Here is a 25,204-nt window from a genome sequence, read left to right on the forward strand (position 1 = left end):
CAAGCACCGCCTCTCTAGTAACAATAATGTCATTGAGACCCTCCAGTCCTACCACCTTTCCATCTCTAACACCCGGCAAATTATTCACGTCCTCCTCCGTGAAGACCGAAACAAAAAAGTTATTCAAGACCTCAGCCATATCCCCATCCCCTACCACTAAGTTCCCCTTCTCATCCTCTAAGGGTCCAACGTTCACCCTAGCCAGCCTCTTCCTTTTTGTATATTTATAAAAACTCTTGCTATCCTTTTTTATATTAAGCGCTAGCCCAGCTTCATAGTTTCTCCTACCCTTCTTTATCAAATTCCTTGTCAATCTTTGTTGACATTTAAACCTCTCCCAATCCTCTTCTCGCCCACTACTCTTAACTACTCTAAATGCCTCCGCTTTTAATTTAACACTTTCCTTCACCTCCTTCGTTATCCACGGCTTATTACCATTCCTCCTACGGTCCTTTTTGACCATCGGAATAAATTTCTGCTGAGCACCAAGAAAGATCTCCTTAAAGATCCTCCACTGCTCCTGAGCAGACCTACCTTCTAACGTGCTCCCCCAGTCCACATTCGACAATTCTTCTCTCATCCTACCGTACTCCCCTCTGTTCAAACAAAGGACGCGCGTCCGGGAACCCACTTTCTCCTCCTCCATCTGCACCAGAAACTCCACCATACAATGATCACTCTCCCCAAGAGGATCCTTCACCGCAAGGTCCCTAATTCTACCTGCCTCATTACATAGCACCAGATCCAAGATAGCTTGCTCCCTTGTTGGCTCCAACACACACTGTTCAAGGAAACTATCCCGGCAGCATTCCAAGAACAACTCCTCAAGCCCACCGCGTCCAACATGGGTCGACCAATCAATATGCAGGTTGAAATCCCCCATAATTACGGCCATCCCATTCCTGCACGCCGCACTTATTTGCGCGTTAACAGCCCGCCCCACCTCCAGATCATTATACGGGGGCCTATAGACGACACCCACCAGCGTCTTCCTCCCTTTGCTGTTCCTAATCTCCACCCACAACGATTCCACTTTCTGCTCTTTGGCTCCAACATCATTATCATCCCTTGCTACCACCCTGATGCTATCCTTAATCAGCAGAGCTACCCCCTTTTTCCTCCCGCCTATCCTTCCTAAACACTTGATACCCCTGGACATTCAGCTCCCAGTCCCTGTCACCTTGCAGCCACGTCTCTGTAATGGCCACCAGATCATATCCATTTGTGCCGATCTGCGCCACCAGCTCATCCACTTGATTCCGAATGCTTCGTGCATTCAGATAAAGTACCTTCATCCCAGCCTTCTCCTGGACCCTATTTGCCGGAACACCACCAACCATACTCACGCCCCCTACTCCCTTTATTATTGGGACATCCTCGGCCTCTTCCCTTACCTGTACCATCTCCTTAACTTTAGGCCTCATAATGTCACCTACCCTTGCACCCTCTCCCCCCCCCCTTAATTAGTTTAAAGCCCTGTCTACAGTCCTCTTTACACGATTCGCCAAGACTCTGGTCCCAGCATGGTTCAGACCAACCCCATCCCGCCCAAACAGGTCCCACCTACCCCAATACTGATGCCAGTGCCCCATAAATTCAAACCCATTCCTCCCACACCAATCCCTGAGCCACCCATTCACTTCCTTAATCCTATCAACCCTACGCCCGTCTGCACTCGGTTCAGGCAGTAGTCCAGAGATAACCACCTTGTCGGTTCTACTTTTTAATTCCATTCCCAGCTTTTCATACTCCCTCCCCAGATCCTCAGTTCGCATTTTGCCTACGTCATTGGCATCCACATGTACCACAACGACCGGATTCTCACCCTCCCAGTCCAGGTTCCTCTGCAGCCCAGATGCGACATCCCGGACCCGAACACCAGGCAGACAACGCACCCGTCTGTGCACTTTGTCATTGTGACAAAGGACAGTGTCAATACCCTTCACCCCACTGTCCCCAATTACTACTACGTTCCTTTTCCCCTTCTCCTTGCCTATGCCCTGCTGCATCACTACTGTGTGCAGTTTGCTCACCGACCTCACCTCCCTCATCCTTGTCCTCATCCACACTGGAAGCATGAACCTCAAACCTGTTATGCAGATTGAGAGGCTGAGGCCTCCGCTCCCCACCCTCCTTCCTCCTCTCCCCACCCCCCTTCCTCCTCTCAGCAGCCCCCTCTTGTTCCTGATCCTTAGAGTTAGCCAGTCCGGGGGGGGTGGATGTCACTTGCACCCCATTGACAATGGCACCCTCTCTCCCCCTGATGAGCCTCAGTGTCTGTAGCTCAGAGGCCAGCTCATCTACCTTGAGCTGGAGCTCCTCCAGCAACCTGCACTTACTGCAGACATGGTCACTGGGAAGGACCCTGGGGTCCACCAGTTCCCAAATCATACAGAAACAACACATCACATGCCCCTCCATTATTCATTGTAGTAGTATTGAAAATTTCCACATGAGCTTACCTGGCCCTTTTTCTCCTAAGCCCTAGCAGCTCACTCTGCTTCCCTCTCACTCCGCTGCCCGCTGTCTACACCAGGCCTCCTTTTAAACCTGGTGCTGTTTTAAAGCCTGCTCCCCCACAACTCCTTGCTAACCACTCCCTTAGAATTCTTAAAGCGGTAAATACAAAAAGCCCGCAAAAATGCTTTTAAATGATTTAAACAGTTCTACAAGGTAAGTTCTTACTACTAAGTGCTTTAAACTTATTTAAACAGGTTTTTAACAGGTAATTTCTTATCTGTCTCTCTGCTCCTTCATACTGTGTGCAGTTTTGGTCGCTGCACTTGCGCAAGGATATTTTGGCCTTGGAGGGAGTGCAGAGGAGGTTCACTAGGCTGATACCGGAGTTGAGGGGATTGAGCTATGAAGAGAGGCTGAATAGACTGGGCTTGTACTCGTTGGAGTTTAGAAGGATGAGGGGGGGATCTTATTGAGATGTATAAGATAATGAAGGGGATGGATAGGGTAGAGGTGGAGAGGTTCTTCCCGCTCAGAAAGGACAGCAGGACTAGAGGGCACAGCCTCAAGATAAGTGGGGGGGGGAAAGGGTGGTGAATCTCTGGAATTCTCTGCCTGTTGAAGTGGTGGAGGCTACCTCACTAAATATATTTAAAACGCGGGTAGATAGGTTTTTGGTGGGCAAGGGAATTAAGGGTTATGGGGAGAAAGCGGGAAAGTGGAACTGAGCCACTTCAGATCAGCCATGATCTTATTGAATGGTGGGGCAGGCTCAAAGGGCTAGATGGCCTACTCCTGCTCCTATTTCTTATGTTCTTAGGCAGAGCTGCACTATTCTTCTGTGATGATTTTCTCTGCCTGTAGGATCCTTGAATGACTAATTCTGCTTATGAATTCTATGAATGGCTAATATCCATTGGAAAACACCCTCCTTCGTGTCACCCAACCTTTCTGTGTTCCAGTCTGCGCTGCTCTCCCTACACTTCCAGCACAATGCCAGATGAAGGTATACTCCTGAGAAATACCATATCTGTTGCAAAGAACTGTTCATTGAAAATGAGAGTGGTATCAATGTCAAAAGCAGTGAAAACAAGTCTTGGTATGTTTGAGGAAGTTGGTATAAGGTTGTTACATAAAATAATTCCCAGCAGCACAACATGTAACTGAAACTCCCCATAGTCTTCAAGCATATTGGCCTTATCCAAGCATATTAGCCTTATCCAAGCCTGTTAACAGCTTTGCTTGTAATTTTTAATTTGATGCAGTTCAAATATTTTGTTATTGTAAATGCAGGAAATTCAGAACTGCTGAGGCTTGGGCCGGTAATAATTTATTTAAATTATCTAATTTTAGGCTCAATTATAAGATGACGAGTGTACAGCAATTTTGGATTTAATAATGAGATAAAAAGCTGATGGAACATAACAGAAAAGGAGTAGGCCAAACGATTCCTTCAGCTTGCTTCCCTTTTAATACGGCCATTGCTGAAGTCCTAGTGTTAGGGTCCCAGACCAGAACCCCAAGGTATAATGAGGTCAGACTCCGAACAATTTTTCTATTTTAACATAAATGTGGGGATACAGTAGCACTGCTGCTAGTCAAGAGGGTTGTCAAGTTCTGAATGTCCTGGGTCAGTTAGATGAGGGGGGAGAAAGTGGTGAAGGGGAAGGAGGGGGAGGATCAGCCAGGCATGAGTGGAAACATTGCTTGTTCCTGTGTGGTCACACTGAAGTTTAATTCTGTCTGCCAACAAACAAGGGTCCAATGCCACTCCCAATTAAATGCCTTTTTAAAAATCCATACACAGAAAATACACTACATTTCTTTTATCAATACATTATCTAATTGCTCAAAAAACTTAATTAAACTTGTCAAATACAACTTGACTTTTACATATCCATTCTATCCTCAGAGAACAGGGGCCATCTCACTCTTAGAGAAAGGAGCTCCTGCAAGCTGTGTCAGTCAGCTGCAATGGTTCATCAGTCTTCAAATGCAACATGACTCAGGGATAAGGGAGGATTTGAGGGCAACAGAATGATGGATGAAGCCTACTGCCCCCTTCACACCCATTCCCCCCCACTCCCTCCCTTTCTCAACCCTCCCCACAGAGAAAAGATGAATTTTGGCTTGCAGCCAGGCCAGCTACCCTTTATGGTATTGTCTCTGCGAAGACAGATAGATGTTGTCTACAGTTCCAGGACCATCTCCATGCCTGATCCAGCACCAGAGGAGACAGACTCTGAACATCAGAGGATCGGATGCCAGCTGCCCATCACAGTGGAGGGGGTATGATGACAGTCTTTCTGTAGGCCACTGCTGTACCGGAGGCTCTGGTCCTTTAACAACATGTCGGACAACATTTGCTGCCAAAGACTGCGCCTTCATAGATAGATGGTGTGACATCTGTGCCAGGTTTCAATTCACCTGGCACCTAGAGGAGGAAAAGGAGGACACCTTCTCATGGTGGCCGTTGAAGGTCACAGCTGCTTTGACTTTTTTTATACATCTGGATCATTTCAGGGCTCAAGTAGGGACTTGTGCAGAATTTCTCAAACCTCTGCGCAAGTGCATCCACAAAATGACCGATGCCTTGTATGCCCCGGCATCTGATCACATCATCTTCTACCTGGACCAGGCCCAACAGGGTGTCAGGGTTGAAGGATTCTCTGCCATTGCCAGGATGCACCAGGTCCAGGGGACAATAGATGGCACTCGTGTCGTCCTTCGAGCTCTGTCTCAACATGGGGTGCCCTTCATTAACAGAAAGGGATACCACTCCCACGAACATCCAGCTGGTGTGCGACCATCTTCTGAATATTATGCACGTCTATGGATGTTACCTTGGGAGCACGCATGATTTCTACATCCTGGCACAGATGGAGATAACTGACATGTTTGAGGGTCATCCTTGGTTGACCGGTTGGCGAGTGGGGGACAAGGACTAACTGCTAAGATAATGGCTGATAATGCTTGTGTGAAGGTCCCAGACCGAGGGGGGAAAACCCATTACAATGTGGCCCACTTTGCCACCAGGAGCATCATTGAGCAGTGCATAGAACTCCTCAAGATGTGATTCTCTTGTTTGGACTGCTCTGGTGGGGTATTACCATAGAGGAAGAGCTGAAACCAATATAGAGAAAAGCTGTGGATAAGGAACTAGCATCTGAAAAAACGGTAGCACTTAAAACTAGAAAAGGCATAGGCACTCGTATCACATATCCTATAGTACCAAAATAAGTGAAATAGGAAATAAAGGGTGGGATTTTCAGCTCCTTCGGCGTCCTCCTTGGCACAGATAAGTGGTTGCTTGCTCTGAGCTCCACAACAGGATGACATGGGGAAGAGGAGGTGGAGGACCAGGATGGCACAGAAAAGGAGGATGCCTTGGTTTCAGCTCTTCCTGCTATAGCACGTCACTGGCACAACAGCAGTCTTTTGTGAAAACCAAGCCAATTCCTTCATTCTCTGTAAGATTTCTCTTTTTATTTCTAACCTCTCATAACCTTACTTTATATGTGTTTGTAAAATTCTTTACCGATTCTCTTTTTTACCTACCAGTCTTGCATCATTCCTTCACGTACCACTCTTTTTTTGTCATTGCTTTCCTCAATATTTCTGTATTTTGACTTGTTTCCTTTTCTGTATTTCTGTATTGTAAATCAGTTTTTAGATCTTAAATTTAGGTTCTCAGTTTATTCAAGAAACTCCAGTTTTCCCTTGTCTTCCTGTTTTTTAAAAAATCTAATCTGCCCCTAAATATTTCCTTTTTAAACATTTCCCATTATTTTCACAATGACATTCTAGTCCCCACAATAGAGAGAGCCAATGTAATTGGAGGAAACTGTTCAGAAATTGGACAGCAAAATATCTAAGTGGCCAGAAAAATATCAGGTGAAGTTTGAGGGGAGGCAATGGCCTAGTGTATTTTTGCTAAACTATTAATTCAGAAACTCAACTAATATCCTGGGGACCCAGGTTCAAATCCTGCCACAGCAGATGGTGGAATTTGAATTCAATAAAAAAAAATTTGGAATTAAGAATCTACTAATGACAATGAAATGATTGTTGATTGTCAGAAAACCCTATCTGCTTCACTAATGTCCTTTAGGGAAACCCTATCTGGTTCACTAATGCCCTTTAGGGAAGGAAATCTGCTGTCCTTACTAGGTCTGGCCTATATGTTATTCCAGAGCCACAGCAATATGATTGACTCTCAGCTGCCCTCCAAGGGCAACTAGGGATGGCAATAAATGCTTGCCAGCCAGCGATGCCCATGACCCACAAATGAATAAGAAAAAAATACAGTCAAATATAAAATAATGCACAGTGATATATTCAGAAAGGACCAGTTTCACCATCCGTCACTAAACTACCTCAAAAGAGAAATTTCATCCTCTGCCCATAGCAGATACATTGCCTACATAGCCAACATCTCTGCTGTGCTAAATGAAATGGAGACGCTGGCGTTGGACTGGGGTAAACACAGCAAGATGGCTGACAACACCAGGTTTAAGATTTATAATAAATCCGTTGGACTTAAACCTGGTGTTGTCAGCCTTCTTACTGTGCAAAATGAAGTAATGGTGCAAGCATCTCTAAAATGTACTAATTGACCCTACTGTCTGACATTCCATGTTGGAAACACAGTTCAATTAGTCACTTTGTTTGCTCTCAGCTAATGAAACCAATCAACATCCCCAGATAGGTTACGTGTTGTTGGGCTAAATTTGTAGAGTGAATTGAACTTATTAGCAACGTCATGATGTAAATTAACCAACGTTAATCCAAATCCCTTCTAGGCCACACAGGCAACAATTTCAAAATATGACTGATTATATTACAATTGTTCTAAAACAATGTATCTGTAACTCACTGTGAACAATATCATTGGTGATCTGCTAAGTCATCAACTTTGATGTATATATTGTATATATTTATAAAGCCAATTGACTGTGTGATAGTCAAGGTATGTCATCCACAGTGTGACTATAAAAGTCTGTTATAAAATATTCTTGGAATTAAGTGTTAAAAGATAAAAGATGTGTTATTTTAATCCATAACTAGATCTCTTGCAACAACCAGAGAACTTGCAGTTTTTAATAATAAGGTGTTTACCTTAGGGAATTATACTAGATTCACTAATTTACAATGCAGACTTGTAGATCCTTTTTAGCTTTATTCTTCAGAATTTCACAGCCATTTGTGAGACATCTGTGTGATTTCTCCTTCCTGTGTGAATTATTTTATACTTCACTGCAATAAAATTAATGTATCATTGTTCTTCTCGCATATGTATTTTGACAAACTTATAAATTTCTTGGCTGTCTTCTTGCATTCCATTGTTCTTCCTAGAATGGTGTTATCTGCAAAGCTGACTAATTTATTTTGGAATTATGAATTCTAATCATTGATATAAATTAAAACCAATGATGATCCCCAGTAAGGCACCCCATTCAATAAACCTCTGACAAGTATTGGTTGTTTTCTACCCTTTAGCTTTTCTTGTCCATTCCCAAGCTTTATCCCAGTCCCCAAAACTTTATGTTTAACGAATCTCCTTTGTGTGGAATTTTGTCAAATGTCTCTTGGAAACTACACTAAAACCCTCTTGTAGGATTTTCGTTCAGGCTATCATTTCCTCAACAAAGAAAAAAAAAATTTTTCTTTTTCCTTTCCAACCCTAGCTGACTGCATTTTGCAAAATCATTGTTGTAAAAATGATTGAATTTACTCCTGATAATTCAATTTTTTTTGAGATTTGAAGTAATGTTCTTAGGTTTGTAATGTCATTTAATGCTTTTTAACCTTTTTGAATACTTCCTGCTACTGCTCATCTTATTAGCACTTCAAAATTATGTGGAAAATCTAATTGTGTTGGTTGATATAATTGAAAGGACTAATAATTAAATGGAACTGTTGTGTTGCCTTAAATAGCAAATGTCATTAAATGTCTTCACAAAAATTTAATGCTTTTATTGTGTTTTTGTTTTCACAGTTCTTAAAGGCAATAATGGATCGAGACTACAAATTGTCAAGTAAGCTTTGTGAAATGAGTAAGTACAAAAATTGCTTTTGAGTATTTTTCATGATAGAATGTTTGATCATGTTTTCTTTGTGGAATGAATTGTGTTTAAGATATGTTTAGGCTTTTTAAAAACAAAATATATTCACATCAATTTAAAATGAAAGGCATGAATTGAAATTGCTTATTGAAGTCAGATTTTGTAGAATCACAATGGATGTAATGGCCAAAATGTTATTCCACCCCCCTCGTCTCCGCTGGGAATGGGATGGCAGGAGGAGCTATAAATTAGGGTGCCATGGCGGTAGGACACTGCTTGCCATCTACCCATCTCCACTTTCTGTGATTTTGGTGGGGGAAGGAAGCTGGGCTAATTGAGGCTATTAAATGGCCAACTAATGACCGTTTAAAGGGCCCCTCCAGAGCTGCCTCTGGGATTTTATCTGCAGTGGGAAAGGCTGGCACCAGGTGTCCAGCCCATCAGGTTTCAACTGGTGACCAGGCATAGGGTGGAGCACCTCCTTTTTGTGCCACCTGTGCCAATCATAGGACTAACCCCCACCCCAATATTCCACTCTTTCCATCAGCCTAGTCTAAGCCACCCTACTCACCCGGGCCTGTAGCCTGTTCCGGCAGGATCCAGGACTCATCCTTCATCTCAATTCCATTAAAAATGCCTGCTGGGAATACTGAGCTAACGGGTGTTTGATTGGCTGGCAGCTCTCAAGGTGGGATGCCCTCCCCAATGTGTTGGGAAGTGTGTGGGGGAGGGGGGACAGGTTGGGGGAGGATTCATCTCAAGCCAGTTCATGGTCCAAAGGCTGTTAAATGGATGTGGGCTGAGCCAGATAGCTAGGCTCACCCCTAAATCTATTACTGGGGTGGCTGAGCCCAGCCCTCAGTGTAAAATTTAGCTCAGTGGGGCACACTTTTCTTTTATGAAACTGTTTGACAAAGATTGCCTGTATTTGTCTGGAAAATAACAAGTTATTTCTTCTTTGAACTCGTACCCCAAATGGGAAGAAAAAGTGCTAAGTGTTCTTGTTGTATTTTAGTTCCACATGTTGCTGGTAATCACAATTTAAATTTGAAGAGTTTAGACTTTGTTACCTTTGTTGCCATGCTGCTTTGTACACCAAAAGGACTGGATTAAACTGGCTCTGTTATAAATTATATCAGTCTTCAGTGCAGCTATGAAATGTGGCACCCTGGAACACCTACACACAAAAATTGGTTCCTAGCTAGTTTGTAGCTCTGTAGAGATATTGATAGATAATACAATAATATATTACATCCCGCTTTCTTTAAATTGTAATAGTTGTTCCAGGCATTAACTAATAAATGAAAGGAGATTATTAATCAATTTTGAAAATACACTGAACTCTTTCTGGATTATTTGTAGCGCAGATTATTTTCTAAAAATATTGTTCCGCAGTATTATTTAGGTGGTAAGATGTTTTGTGTCCATCTTGTAGACTTAGCATTCCTTGCTCTTAGTGCTGAGTTGGCATGCTGCACAGATGTGCATGTTACCCCTGGTGTTGCAGAAATCGTTTGCTGTTTCTAATGTTGTTTCATTTTCTGGTGACATTCATGTTGTCTCTGAGGGTACTGATGTTTTTGGTGTTGCTGATGGTCTTTTCTGTTCGTCCAGCTCTGGTGTTGGCCAAATATGAGCTCTGTTTCTTCTCATTTGTTACACATTTTGGTCTCAATTGTATATAACTTTGGTGTCTCGACTTCAGCAACAACCTTTGCTGGGATCCCGGTTTTCAAAAGCTCATGTAGGAATTTAGTATGTTCAGTGAATCTCCTGGTCACTTGGAGGATATACTTTGCTTGGCTGAGTAGTCATATATTTTCTTCCAGTCAGCAACGTTACATGTCATTTCATGTCAACCTTGAGGTGTGTGGATCGGTGTGACAATATAACAAGGTTGGGTCTTCCCTTGTTTGGTATTTGGTGATGTAAGAGTGACAACCTTTGACATCAAGACCACGTTTGACTGAATGTGGCATCAAGGAGCCGCAAAACTGGAGTCAATGGATATCAGGGGGTAAACTCCCCACTGGTTGGAATCATACCTGGTACATAGGAAGATGGTTATGGTTGTGGAAGGTCAGTTATCTCGGCTCCAGGACATCTCTGTAGGAGTCCGTCAGGGTAGTGTCATAGGCCCAACCATCTTCAGCTGCTTTATCAATGATCTTCCCTCCGTCACAAGGTCAGAAGTGAGGATGTTCACAATGATTGCACAATGTTCAGCACCATTCGCAACTCCTTGCAAATGGTGCATGTTCAAATGCAACAAGATCTGGACAATGTCGAGGCTTGGGCTGACAAGTGGCAAGTAACATTTGCGCCACGCAAATGCTAGGCAATGATCATCGCCAATAAGAGACACTTGCACCACCATCCCTTGACATTTAATGGTGTTACATCCCCAAATGTCCAAATTGGGGTTATCATTGAAACTCAACTGGACTTGCCACATAAACACAGTGGCTACATGAGCAGGTCAGTGACTAGGAATACTGTGGCAAGTAATTCATCTCCTGACTCCCCAGAGTCTGTCCACCATCTACAAGGCACAAGTCAGGAGGGTGATGAAATATTCCCCACATGCCTGGATGGATGAAGCTCCAATAACAGTCAAGAAGCTTGACACCATCTAGGACAAAACAGCCCACTTGATTGGCATCACATCCACAAATATCCATTCCCTCCATCACCGACACTCAGTAATAGCAGTGTGTGAGGAGAGGCTGAATAAACTGGGCTTGTACTCGTTAGAGTTTAGAAGAATGAGGGGAGATCTCATTGAGACGTATAAGATGATGAATGGGATGGATAGGATAGAGGTGGAAAGACTCTTCCCACTCAAAAAAGACAGTAGGACTAGGGGGCACAGCCTCAAGATAAAAGGGGGGCGGTTTAGAACGGAGTTGAGGAGGAACTTCTTCACTCAAAGGGTGGTGAATCTCTGGAATTCTCTGCCTGTTGAAGTGGTGGAGGCTGCCTCGCTAAATATTTTTAAGACGCGGGTTGATGGGTTTTTGATAGGAGAGGGGATTAAGGGTTATGGGGAGAGGGCGGGAAAGTGGAACTGAGCAGCGACAGATCAGCCATGATCTTATTGAATGGCGGGGCAGGCTCGAAGGGCTGGATGGCCTACTCCTGCTCCTATTTCTTATGTTCTTATGAATGGGATGCTGGCCTTCATAGCGAGGGGGATTGAATATAAAAGTAGGGAGGTCTTGCTGCGGCTGTATAGGGCACTGGTGAGGCCGCAGCTGGAGTACTGTGTGCAGTTTTGGGCGCCGCACCTGCGCAAAGATATTTTGGCCTTGGAGGGAGTGCAGAGGAGGTTTACTAGGCTGATACTGGAGTTGAGGGGGTTGAGCTATGAGGACAGGCTGAATAAACTAGGCTTGTACTCATTAGAGTTTAGAAGAATGAGGGGAGATCTCATTGAGATGTATAAGATGATGAATGGGATGGATAGGATAGAGGTGGAGAGACTCTTCCCGCTCAAAAAAGACAGTAGGACTAGGGGGCACAGCCTCAAGATAAAGGGGGGGCGGTTTAGAACGGAGTTGAGGAGGAACTTCTTCACTCAAAGGGTGGTGAATCTCTGGAATTCTCTGCCCGTTGAAGTGGTGGAGGCTGCCTCGCTAAATATTTTTAAGACGCGGGTTGATGGGTTTTTGATAAGAGAGGGGATTAAGGGTTATGGGGAGAGGGCGGGAAAGTGGAACTGAGCCACGACAGATCAGCCATGATCTTATTGAATGGCGGGGCAGGCTCGAAGGGCTAGATGGCCTACTCCTGCTCCTATTTCTTATGTTCTTATGTTCTTATGTTAAGATGCACTGCAGCAATTCACCAAAGATCCTTAGACAGCACCTTCCAAACCCATGACCAGTCTCATCTAGAAGGATGAGGGCAGCAAATACGTGGGAACCTCCACCTGCAAGTTCCCTTCCAAGCCACTCACCATCCTGACTTGGAAATATATCACCATTCCTTCGCAGTCACTGGGTCAACATCCTGGAATTCCCTCCCTAACAGCATTGTAGATCGACCCACAGCACGTGTTCTGCAGCGATTCAAGAAGGTAGCTCACCACCATCTTCTCAAGGACAACCTGAGATGGGCCTTGAATGAATAGAATAGAAAAAAGAATTCACTGGGCTCTGTTGACCATTTGAACATAACTTTTTGTAAACCTGTGTTCTCAAGTATATTGTGGTGATGTGGTGATGATGTTGAACCAGCAAATTCCTTAACCTCCTTGGATGTGAACTGGGTGATATTATAACACGTTGATCTTTAGGAATTCCTAGCTCAGCAAACAGAATTTGTGCTGCTGAGATAATAATTGTGGTTCTCAAGTTTTTCATCTTTGGACCAAAAGAAACTTTGAATCTTCGCCTGCAATTATGAGATACCATTCTTGATTGTGTGTGAATAAATCAGCTCCAACAGTACGCCATGGTCTGGCTTTATGCTCAGTGTTTCTGTACTTCTGGAAGACATTACAGGCCAGATTCTCCAGCTTTGTCAGACAGCCCGCGGAAATCCTAATGCCCCATTGAAATGGGGCGTTGGCCAAAAATCAGGATTCCTGCCAGACATGAGGGCAGTGATATTCAATCTGCCCTTCCAGCCCCGATTGGGTTCCTGCCCATAGAAGGTGGCACTGGTGAGATACTAATGGGGAACACAGATGGCAGAGGCATTGAACTGATATTTTGCCTCTGTCTTCACAATAAAAAATAATGAAGGCAGATAAGTCTCTGGGACCTGATGGCCTGCATCATAGGATATTAAAGGAGGGGTAAGCAGGGATGGTGGATGCATTAGTTGTGATATTTCAAAATTCCTTGCATACTGGTAAGGTCCTAGTGGATTGGAAATACTCTAATGTGATGTCTTATTCAAAAAGAGTGAGAGGCAAAAAGTAGAAAACTATAGGCCGTTTAGCTTGATCTCTGTGGTCGGTAAGTTGCTGGAATCAGTCATTAAGGAGAAGATGAATCAGCATTTGAAAAGGCAAAGCTCAATCCACCATTGTCAGCATGGTTTTATGAAGGATAAGTCATGCTTGACAAACTTGTTTGAGTTCATTGAGGACATAACCAGCAAGGTGGATAGTGGGGAACCTATGGATGTGGTACATCTGGACTTCCAGAAGGCGTCTGACAAGGTACCGCAAAAAGTCTGATCCAGAAGGTGAGATCACAGGATTGGGGGTAGAGTATTGGATTGGATTGAGGATCGGCTCACTGACAGAAAGCAGAGGGTCAGGATAGATGTGTCATAGAAACTAGAAGGAGTAGGCCATTTGGCCCTTTGAGCCTGCTTCCCTGGCTGGCGAAATGTAACTAGCAGGGTGCTTCAGGGGTCTGTCCTCGGACCTCAACTGTTTACAATCTATACAAATGATCTATAAGCAGGGACGGAGTGTAACATAGCAAAATTTGTATATGAAATTTGAAATAGGTAGGAAAGCAGGCAATGAAGAGGAATAGATAGGCTAGGAGAATGGGCCAAAATTTGGCAAATGGCATTTAATGTGGGTAAGTGTGAGGTTGTCCATTTTGGCAGAAAAAATAGAAAGGCAAATTATTTACCTAAATGGAAAGCAGATTTAAAATGCGTCTGGGCAGAGGGATCTGGCTGTCCATTCGCCCAGTTGCTCTGGCTCTGCTGCCTAATCTATCACCTTCTATATTTGTTCTGCACATCTTTTGCCAATGATTGGCTTTTCCATAAACTCTGCAGATCATGAATCACAGAAAGTCAGTATGCAGATGCAGCATGTAATAAAAAAAGGCAAATGGGATGTTGGCATTTATTGCAAAGGAACTGGGGTATAAAGTAGAGAAGTGTCGTTGCAATCATATAGGGTATCGGTGAGACCACTTCTGGAGTATTGTGTTCAGTTTTGGTCTCCTTATTTGAGGAAGGATATGATGGCACTGGAGGCAGTTCTGAGGAGATTCACCAGGTTGATTCTGGGGATGAAACAGTTGACATATGAGGAGAGATTAAACATTTTGGGCTCATGCTCACTGGAGTTTGGAGAGGGGAACTGATTGAAATATATAAAACTTTAAAACAGATTGATAAAGTAGAAGTAGACCAAATGTTTCCTCTTATACGGCAATCTAGAAAGGTCCTAGGTAAAGGTTGAGAGGCGGTAGATTTAAAACTTCTCGCAGAGGATGGTGAATTTGTGGAACTCACTGCCTCATAGTGCAGTGAAGTCTGAATTGTTGAATAGTTTCAAGGAGATAGGTATATTTCTAATAAAAAAGGAGGAACAGGTGGGGAAGTAGATTTGAGACAACGGAGAGATCAGCCATGATCTGATTGAATAGCGGAGCAGGTACGAAGGGCTGAATTTGCCTATATCTGCTCCTAATTCCTATGTATGTTGAATGTGGTCGATAGCGAAGATTCTGTGTTTGGTTTCACATTCGATCACTTCTGACATTGAGTTGCTTATAACTTTTGTCCTTGCCAGTGCTGGTGTAATTTCTCCCAATATTGGAATGGGGTAATGATCCCTCTTTATGGTGTGATTACGATCTTTAGGATCCAGGCAAGTTCTTAGCCATCCATTTGTCTTCTCTTTCACCATTTTTACCCAAAGTGGAATTTATCCAATCTGGTGATCACCTTTTCTTCTATATCTTACAAGTTTTCCTTTTAATTCTGTTGGTACTTTCTGTGGGGATGAATCGCTGGTTTTATTGTTGGATCAACGGTGATGTGATATTCAAAATTTTCAAACCATCCAATCATTCTGAAACAGTCTGGGTACATTTGCAACAGAACTTTTCTGATTGGAGGGTGTTTTCCAGTGAGTGTCACCTTTTTTACCTCATTGTTTACTGAGAAATCCACAGCTCTTCATAACTGCTCAAGGCTTTTCCATAAACTCTGCAGATTGACCTATATGTGGGTATTTCCTTCCATCTGTGAATTCATGTTGTCTTCCACAGCTGCATGTTTTTCTCCCTGTTTAATGTGCATTCTTTTGTTTCTGCTGCGCTGCATCAGTCTTGTTACCTTTATCTTGGTTTATCTGAAGGCTCGTCATTTGGGTAGTCAGTAGCTTCACCTGTCTGCTCACAGCCTCGTGCTCTGGAAGTGTTTACAGCTTAGGTTATTGTTAACTTCTTTTTTCAAAGTAAAGCTTTCTGTACTACTTCAGAACCACAAATTAGTTGACCTATCTTTGTCCTTAAATTTACATTATATAGCTCCATTTTGAAAATTATGTTCCAAAGTTATCAATAGTTTTGTCTAATTCCTGTCTGAGGGTTTCAAATTCATACTGGTAGATTCAGTGATTTGATTTTGGCTAGGGATGCGTGCTGAATTTTTGTTTTAAATTGTTTGGGTCTTCACTGAACTCCTCAGTAAGCTCCCAGCTGTCAAATTAATGTGATCCTATATCTCCTTCCCACAGAAAGTTACAGCTGACCCTGTCTCCATTGCTAATGCCTTTTAGGAAAATACTGAACGTCAACTTGCACTCAAATGCCTCAGCGATGGTTAGCTTCACAATTCATTGAGTAGCTTTCATTCATTGCTGTGCTGGTTGATATTTCCTTTTTTTTCTGTTCCTCCACTAAGCTTTTCTTTTGGCATTAATGTTGGTTGGTTTTCCAAATCAGCACTAAATTAATTTTAAATGCTTCAAGTTTACTCATAGAATTTTCTGCCACTATTCTATGTGTTCTTGTTGTATTTTAGTTCCCAGGTATTGGTAATCATTTCACTTTGGGCTTGGAAAGATCGGAATTATTTGCTTTTAATAGTAGCATACTGCCCTGTGCACTAGAAGAACAGGATTGAACTGGTTCTGTTCAATATCACGTCCTTCTCCAGTGCAGCTATGAATTATGGTCCTCTGGAACAGTTACACCTGGCAATTAGTTCCTAGCTAATTAATTTCTAGCCCTTCACAGAGATTTGCAGATAATACAGCAGCATCTAAAAATAAGATAACCTGTTTTATTTGAGTAAGCCAGCTAGTTTGATGTGTGGAGAGAAAGCCTGGCTGGTTAAGTAGAAACTAAATCATTTCAAGCTCTGAGCAGATCAGAATCTGATTACTGACTAGGCTTGGGTGAAGCGAGATACAGAAATCCAAAGAGAAAAGTGAATAGGGACCAGAACAATAATGAATGCACAGCGACAGCCCTCTATGAACTGGGAAGCTGATCATCATAGAAGCATTTGTGAAATTTAAACAAAAGTGCAAATTGACATTCAGTGGTTTCCTAAATGGCACTAGTACTAAAGAGAAGGTCAGCGATATCCTTCTGTGGGAATTAAGGTAAAAAACTGAAATTAAAATTTCTTTATCCGAATGCATAAAGCATCTGCAAATAAGATAGATCAACTAGTGGCACAAATAAAGTGATTAGATTGCATTGTCAATACAGGGACATACTTATAGGGTGATCAAGGATGGGAAATAAATATTCCAGGGTCCACAATATTTAGGAAATAGAGAATAGGAAAATAGGAGGGGTAACTCCGATAGTAAAAGTTGACATAAGCACATTAATGAGAAAGGATCTGACCTCAGAAGATCACGAAATAGAATCAATATGGGTAGAAATTCACACAAACATCATGCAAATCAGCCTTCCGTCCACTGAATCTATCTACATTTCCTGCTGCCTCGGCAAAGCAGCCAGCATAATTAAGAACCCCACGCACCCCGGATATTCTCTCTCCCATGTTCTTCTGTCAGGAAAAAGATACAAAAGTCTGAGGTCACAAACCAACTGATTCAAGAACAGCTTCTTCCCTGCTGCTGTCAGACTTTTGAATGGACTTACCTTGCATCAAGTTGATCTTTCTCTACACCCTAGCTATGACTGTAACACTACATTCTGCACTCTTTCGTTTCTTTCTCTATGAACAGAATGCTTTGTCTGCATAGCACGCAAGAAACAATACTTTTCATTCTATGTTAATACATGTGACAATAATAAATCAAATCAAAATCAAAATTCAGAGTAGCAAAAGTTGAAAACATTGGTGGAGTAATTTATAGGTCCCCAACAGTAGTCATACCTTCGGACAGAACATTAAACAGGAATTTATTGGAGCTTGTAACAAAGGTGATATAATAATTGTGAGTCTTTAATCTTCACATTGACTGAAACAATCAAATTGGCAAGAGTGGCCTAGAAGGTGAATTTATAGAATGTTTTCATGACAGCTTCTTGGAGCAATACATTGTGGAACTGTCTATAGATAAAGCTATCTTAGACCTAGTCTTATGTAATGAAGCAAGGTTAATTGTTAATGTCATGGTAAAAGATCCTCTAGGAAACAGTGAGCAGAACCAGGGCCCAGAAGAGAGTAGATGCATATAGTGTTAAATACTCAGGCCCAGAGCTTAGGGAGGTTCTGGCCCAAGTCCTCCTTTCTATACATAAATTCAATGCCATGCATCATCATTCCAAAGTAAACTCTTATTTCCTACCACTTCCTGCTTGCTTTCTCTGCCAGTGACAAGCAGGTGTGAGGAACAAAGCGCTGCAAAGAGGGTAGGGGAGCTGTGCTTGATTGACCCGATGTTTCAGCTTTCCATTGGAGCACTAGTCAAACACAAGATTGGTTGGGCCCAGGGAGAAGGTGCAGACATGTGCAAGATGGGCGGAGGCTTCAGAATGCTGAATACAACTGCGAAGACAAATTTTAACCATGAGACTACAAATCTGATTCGTTATTTTGGACTTTAAATTAACTACTTTGTGTCAGCCAAGAATTGAAACAGATTCTAGAGTTTAAAAAGGGGTCAAATTTGATTCACTATTTGGCTTTTCAAATTCCTCACTTATTTCAGCCAATAAAACATAAGTTGCTGTTACATCCCTATGGACCCAACACGTTCCAAACAGTTCAAATTGTAGTTTGAAGTGAAGGAAGATCATTTTAATACCAAGTTGGATGACACTGTATGGTGCATTTTAAGTGGTCCTGAACACCCAACGTTTGTAGATAACTTCTGTATATGACTTTATGGAATTTAGTTCACAACCTGCAACGTTGAAAACACTCACTGAAAAAGTTCCCAAACAGAAAAAGAAATAGCTCCTTTCTTTTAAAGGACACAAATAATTCATCCTGAGGTGATAGCTGTTGATCTTTAATGCATGAGGATGGTTTGTGTTATGGGAGCATTTTACAGAACCCAAGCAGTGGCATCCAAGCCGTTGTTTAATGAACAAAAGTGCTTTGTATTCCCCTTTGAAGCTGTGTTACAGTTAGTCAGAAAATTCATAACATAATTTATCCAATGTAGTATCAATTAGGCACTTTGCGATGGAAAGCTCAGCTCAGTTGAATACAGCACTGAGATTCAGCTTGAGAAAAGGGAGTGAGATGGAATAGTGCTTTTAACATACCTAACTGGAGGATACTGCAGCTCACTTTAGACTGGATCCTCAATGAGGAAGCTGGCATTACAGAGCAGGTGGAGATGTAGTGAGATTTGGTAAAGAGAGTGGAGTTGACCGCATCAAAAGTTATAGGAGGATCAAGGCCAGATATGCACCTCAGTCACAGACACATGCCATTGCAACTTGGCTAAATGCTGTGTCAGTGCCGCGAACTATGTTCAACAATGGACCTGCAAGAAGAATTGGCGCTAGTGACAACAACATATTCAGAGGAAAGGGACATTGGAGAAGCCTAGTTATATGCAAGGACTGAGAAATTGGGAGTTGTTCTGAGTTTTGAATGCAGAAAAACCTGAGGATAGTGAACTTTCTAAATCATTTCAGCTTGCATGAGGACCAGGAAAGGAAATGGGGTGGACAGCAGTATAGAGGAAGTGAGGTAAACAGAGCGCACAAGTCAGGAAGTTATTCAAAATCACTTGGAATATTGTATTCAATTCTGGACAATACACTTCAGGAAGAATGTGAAGATTTTGAGAGGCTATAGTTGAGATTTACTAGGATGGTTCGTTCCAAGAATGAGGAATTACAGCTACAAAATCTGGACTTGTTTTCCTTGGAGCAGAAAATGTTAAGAGGAGATTTGATGGATGTATTTAAAATCATGAAGGGTTTAGGTCAAGAAAATGAAGAGAAACTGTTTCCAATAGCTGAGGTGTCAAGAGCCAGAGGACACACATTTAAGGTGATTGCAAAAAGCATGTTTTTCCTCATGTTGCCTATGAATGGTTGGTTGACAAGGTGGTGGAAACAGGCACAATAAAAGTTTTCAAAAGGAATTGGTTATGTATTTAGAAGGAGAAAAATTACAGGAATGTGGGGAGTAGGACCAACTGGATTGCTCTTTGGTAGAACCTGCCCAGACTCAATGAGTCAAATGATTTCCTTTTATGCCATACTGTTCTAGCTATTTTTTAGATTCTGTGGTGCATGGCACTCTTTGTGTGGAAGGATGGTTCTTGATTCTAAATTACGAAGGTTAGATCTTAAAAATGACAATGCCTTTCATTTTCTTCTGAGACATAGGATATGATGTGAATAATTCAGCTGTTCAAATAAATTCTGGAATGACTTTGAGCTGAGAATGAAAATGAATATGATGCAATGTGATTTGATGAATTGATCAATTATTGCCATTATTTATATACTACATATGTATAATTTAACGTAGCATTTTAAATTGTAATAAAATATGCATTTGGAAATTGAAATTTCAGAATCTTGCAAGAAGGATTGGTGCTGGTGACAACAACATGTTCAGAGGAAAGGGACATTGAAGATAGTCTCATTATATGCAATGACTGAGGAGCTGGAAGTTGTTCTCTTTGAGAGAGGAGCTTTGAATGTAGAAAAGACAATACCTAAGGATAGTGAACTTTCTAAATCACTTCAGCTTGCATGAGGGCCAGGAAAGGAAATGGGGTGGACAGCAGTATGGAAGAAGTGAGGTAAACAGAGTGCACAAGTCAGGAAGTTATTCAATACCACCTGGAATATTGTATTCAATTCTGGGCACCACCACACCAAATAGTCAAATGTATTTGAATTCAGCAGTTTAATATTGTTATATAATCTGGTCTGTGGGCCTAGAAACAAGGGAAACTCCATTGGGTATATCGACAAAAAGGTGCACAGGTAAATGAACAGTGGGAAACATTTAAAGAAACATTTCAACATCTTCCAGAAAAATACATTCCATTGGAAAACAAAAGCTCAATGAGAAAGGTCCACCTGTAACTCATTCAAGAAGTTAAATATAGTGTTGGATTAAAGGAAGAAGCATACAATGTTGCAAAAAACAGTGACTCGTCTGAGAATTGGGATTGTTTTAGAAACCAGCAGAAGGCCATCAAAAAGTTGATTTTAAAAGGGGAAAAATATAATAGGAGAGTAAAGTAGCCAGGAGTATAAAAACAGATTGGAAGAGCTTTGATGAGCCTACATAAAAGAGAACAGCTAAAGTTCCTTAAATGCAGAAACAGGAGAAATTATCATGGGATGTGCTTGTACAAAGAGATTTGGGTGCGCTTGTACAAGGAACACAGAAAGTTAGCATGCGTGCAGAAAGCAATTAGGAAAGCAAATGGCGCATTGCCTTTATTACAAGGGATTGAGTATAACAATAGAGAAGTCTTGCTAAAGTTGTGCAGGGTTTCGGTGAGATCACATCTGTGTGTAGCTTTGGTCTCTACATTTAAGAAAGGATATATTTGCCTCAGAGGCAGTACGGTGCAGGTTCACTGGATTGGGCCCTGGGATGAGGAGATTGTCTGGTATGGTGAGAGGCAAGTAACGTGGGCTCATATTCTCTGGAGTTTTGAAGAATGAGAGGCAATCTCACTGAAACCTACTAAACTCTGAGGGAGCTTGATAGTGTAAACACAGAGATTGTTTCTGCCAGTTGTGAAGTCTAAAACACAGGCACAGTCTCAGAATATGGGGCCAATTATTTAGGACTGAGATGAGGAGAAATAGCGTCACTCAAAGGGTTGTGAATCCTTGGAACCCTCTGCCTAGAGGGTTCTGGATTTTCCATCGTTGAATACATTTAAGATTGGGAGAGACAGGGAAATGGGGAATGGGTGGGAAAAGGGATTTGAAGCCCATGATCAGCCATGATTGTATTGAATGGTAGAGCAGGCTCAATGGACCATGTGGTCCACTACTACACCTAGTTCTTGTGTAGTGTTAAGAATTGGGGAAGATTAAGATGAAAAAAGTCAAAGTGGGGAGTTGATTAGAGGCAGATGGCTAGAGAAATTATGAGATGCGAATTAGCCGATCAATGGGAAATAAGAATTTTACCTGTGTGAGTAGTGAGAACAATGGGGCTATAAAAGTAGTAACTTCAAAGTGAAAAGAAAGCTGACTTCATGAAGAGATGAAATCAGTGGAAAAGAAATGGTACAACTATAGAGCCCTGACTACAAAAAAAAGGAAGATAAGGGAGAGAGATGGTTAAATATCAGAGCTGCAGCTATAGTCTCCTGAGAGAAGCTGCCAGTTTCCTCCTCGGCTGAACCAAAGGACCATTCCCCAGACATGGCCACCTTTACCTGGTGGTGATAATTATTTGCTGGATTTAGCTCAGAGTTACTCAATATTGGATGTTGTTTGGGAAAGGGAGTGTTTAAGAGTTCAGCTGAATGTAGATAGTTTTGGAGTCAAAGGGATAGTTCTATGTAAAATTATGTGCATATAGCCATCAGTATCTTTAAGTGTATTAATGTTTGCTGGTAATGCCAAGCTAAGTGGGGAGATGAACTGTGGGGAGGATTATAGTCTTTCTTGTTGTGTGTGTTTTTGTTTTTGTTTTAAGTTAATAAATATTCTTTATTCATTGTAGTGAAAGGGTAGGGTCTGTGTCAAAATCATTTTTTTCCCATATCATTAATGAGTATGTATGTGCGAGGCTGGAAACTTGGTGCTCTTGTGTCAGTTTTGTTATGGAAGGTAACGTGCCATTATTTCATCTCTGGAGCTTAGGCTCAAAGGGTGTAGTTTTTTTCTTTTTGCTAGCTAGAATGGTTTTTTATTAGAAGAGTTCCTGTGGTCTAGATCTTGTTAATTGTGGACGTGATGATTGTTTCCCAGTCAACTCTATTGCCAAGCAAATCCACCCAAGAACTTTGCCATTCTTTATGTCTGTGGTTGGTTTTCACTACTTGGATGTGAATATCAAATATGCTCTTGCATTTCTTCAAGAAACAAACTTTACAAACCTGGACACCAAAATTAGAGCAGATCTACAGCACTGGGATAATTAGCTTACAGAATGCAATTTATAAAAATAAATATTTTGCACAGTTTCATATTTCTTTTTGAAGGTCTTCCTATCTTTTTACCAAAATCATTTTTATTATGGTTAACAAGCTGAAATCAACAGCAGGACTCCTAAGTCCTGTAGAGCAATACTTGAAAGGAAGCTGGGATGGTGAGCTAGCACTACATGACGTACTGTACTATTACGGAGCAGCCAGTATTCAAAAGGTTTTAAAATGGTGTCGTGGCCTCAGTATAAACTGGTGTCTTATGGACGCACATTCCTGCTGCTCATCCCTTCTTTCTGCCTTAATTTGTGCCCCACTATCCTTATCCCTTCTAAACCAACATCAGCCCCCTGTGTTATGATTTCCACTTTAAAAATATGGAAACAGTTTTGTTAACATATTAAACTTACCACTCCTTCTCTATTGAGCCCTATATGTAACAATCACTTATTGTTGCCTTCCAAGCTTGTCTCGGCATTTGTCTTGTGGAGAGAGAGGGGACTCGAACGTTTTAATGATTTGACTGTAGATGTGACCTTTGCCAGTTTCAGCAAGCTTGCAAGAAGACTTAACGTGCTTCAATCTTAGTCTTTACTGTTATTTTTAAACCCGGAGTTTTGATTCCTTTCATTGCTTATCCTTTCCTTAATTACCTCCAAATACATTATGGAAAGGATTTTGTCACTGCCCCAAACTTGTGGATGTTTTATTTCAAGATTGTATGGTCTCATGCTATCCTCTGGACCTTCTCATCTCTGTAAAGATAAAAAACGATTGGATCAATCCACATCCTCCTGTGCTCGGTTAAGCTTAATTCAGTTTAATAGCTTGCACAGAATTCACTTCACCAAGGCTAGAATCAGTAAGTTTTTTTTCAAGCACAAACAACAAATGTGACAAGTGTTTACTTGCCCCTGCAGACCATACCCACATATTCTGGTTATGCTTGAAGCTAGCTGATTTTTGGTCGTCCTTCTTTAACACTCTGTCCAAGGCCCTTGATATTGACTTGCAGCCTTGTCCTTCAATAGCCATATTTGAAGTCCATCCAAACTGGCTCGTCTCACTAAGATTGAGGCAGACGTCATTGCATTTGTTTCGTTAATAGCTTGCAGGTGGATTCTGTTAACTTGGAGGTTCCCCAGGCTACCCAATGTTTCATCCTGGTTGGAAGATTTGATGTATTTTCTTCATTTGGAGAAAATTTAAATATACCATAAGAGGGTCTACTGAGAATTTTTTATCGCAGAGGGCAGCCATTCGTTTCTTTCCTTAGGCAGTTAATTACTGTTGATTTTTAATTTAAATTATTTTTTGCAGAGATCTTGTTTGTGTCTGTTTGTTAACTGCGGGGGGTGGAAATGGAAGTGCTTCATTGTATTGTACTTTGATTATCTGTTCCTTATCTCTTGAAAAACTATTCTAATTGCAGACATGAGGCGTCCACAGTAGTTTGGGTCTAAATTGGAAAGCTCACCAAGATATTGCAAAGGTGGTTTATATGAAAAATTCACAGTTATGCAAATAAATCCTAGAAGCTGTATTATTTCGAATGGGGAAAAGCATCTTCCTCTGTGATCCCACCCTAATCAGGTTCAGCGAGGGCTTCTCTGGCAAATTCTGATGTATCAAAAAACTAAATTACAATAACCCTGACGTAATTGCTGTGCATGTAGGGCCCTATTTTCAAACCCAACAAAGAGTTCTCAAATCCAAATCTTAAACTTATTCCACATTGTATCTTAATTGAAGGAATGCTTGAGATGATGGGCTGTTTTGTGTACATTGAAGCCTCTGGAAGAAGGTGACTTTTGTCAGCTTCCCACTTCTACCACTACTACATGGGCAGTTTGCCATGCATGTTTTCTATGTGGATGCATGAGAGGGAGTGAATGGGAATGTCTCAATGTGCTGGCAACCTGCAGAGGGAGCACCATCACTTGCTTATTTCAGCTACTGAACATAGCCTCACCACAGCTACTGATCAAAAAAGATAGCAATCCTCATGGCATCAGTAAGATCAATTAAGCCTTCTAAGGTCTCTGTGACAGATCCCCAATTTTGTAGTGGCCAGAAGAGAGAACCTCAAGTATCTGTGACAATAGTTAAGTAAGTGTAGAGAAGCACCTTTATTCTTCGGGCCTCTGACAATGGAGACTTTGTGGCAGATATTCATAGAGCTGCCACATACTGTAAGGTGAGCCATCACACAAGCCTGTATTTATGTGACTAGTAGACTCTCGTTGAGCCGCCATCTGTCACACAGTGTTTGACTTAGTCCCTAGTGGTTGTACCAATACAGATGTGCTTTTTAAAGGTGAGTACAGTGAAGGCTTATCAAGCAAGGCAGGACACAGACTGGGTAGCAGCTTAGTTCCCCTTCTGTCCCACAATGAACTGCTTTGGTGCATTCATGTTTTGTGACTCTGAGTCCACTTCCCCCAACACATTT

General features: G+C 41.8%; 1 protein-coding gene across 2 annotated transcripts in view; it reads left to right on the plus strand.

Annotated features, from left to right (window-relative positions):
* erich2 (glutamate-rich 2) overlaps positions 1–25,204 on the plus strand; it is a 121,617-nt gene that overhangs the window by 79,269 nt on the left and 17,144 nt on the right. The window contains exon 12 of one of the 2 annotated variants that reach the window (XM_080199037.1): positions 8,456–8,513. In XM_080199037.1, the coding sequence (XP_080055163.1) occupies positions 8,456–8,513 (58 nt within the window). Of the gene's footprint in view, positions 1–4,369; positions 5,134–8,455; positions 8,514–25,204 lie in introns of those variants that run through there. The other variant, XM_080199038.1, reaches the window with a different exon arrangement.

The sequence above is a fragment of the Carcharhinus amblyrhynchos genome, chromosome 11 (genome assembly GCF_965287045.1).
Source record: "Carcharhinus amblyrhynchos chromosome 11, sCarAmb.v2.hapA, whole genome shotgun sequence".
Classification (NCBI taxonomy): domain Eukaryota; kingdom Metazoa; phylum Chordata; class Chondrichthyes; order Carcharhiniformes; family Carcharhinidae; genus Carcharhinus; species Carcharhinus amblyrhynchos.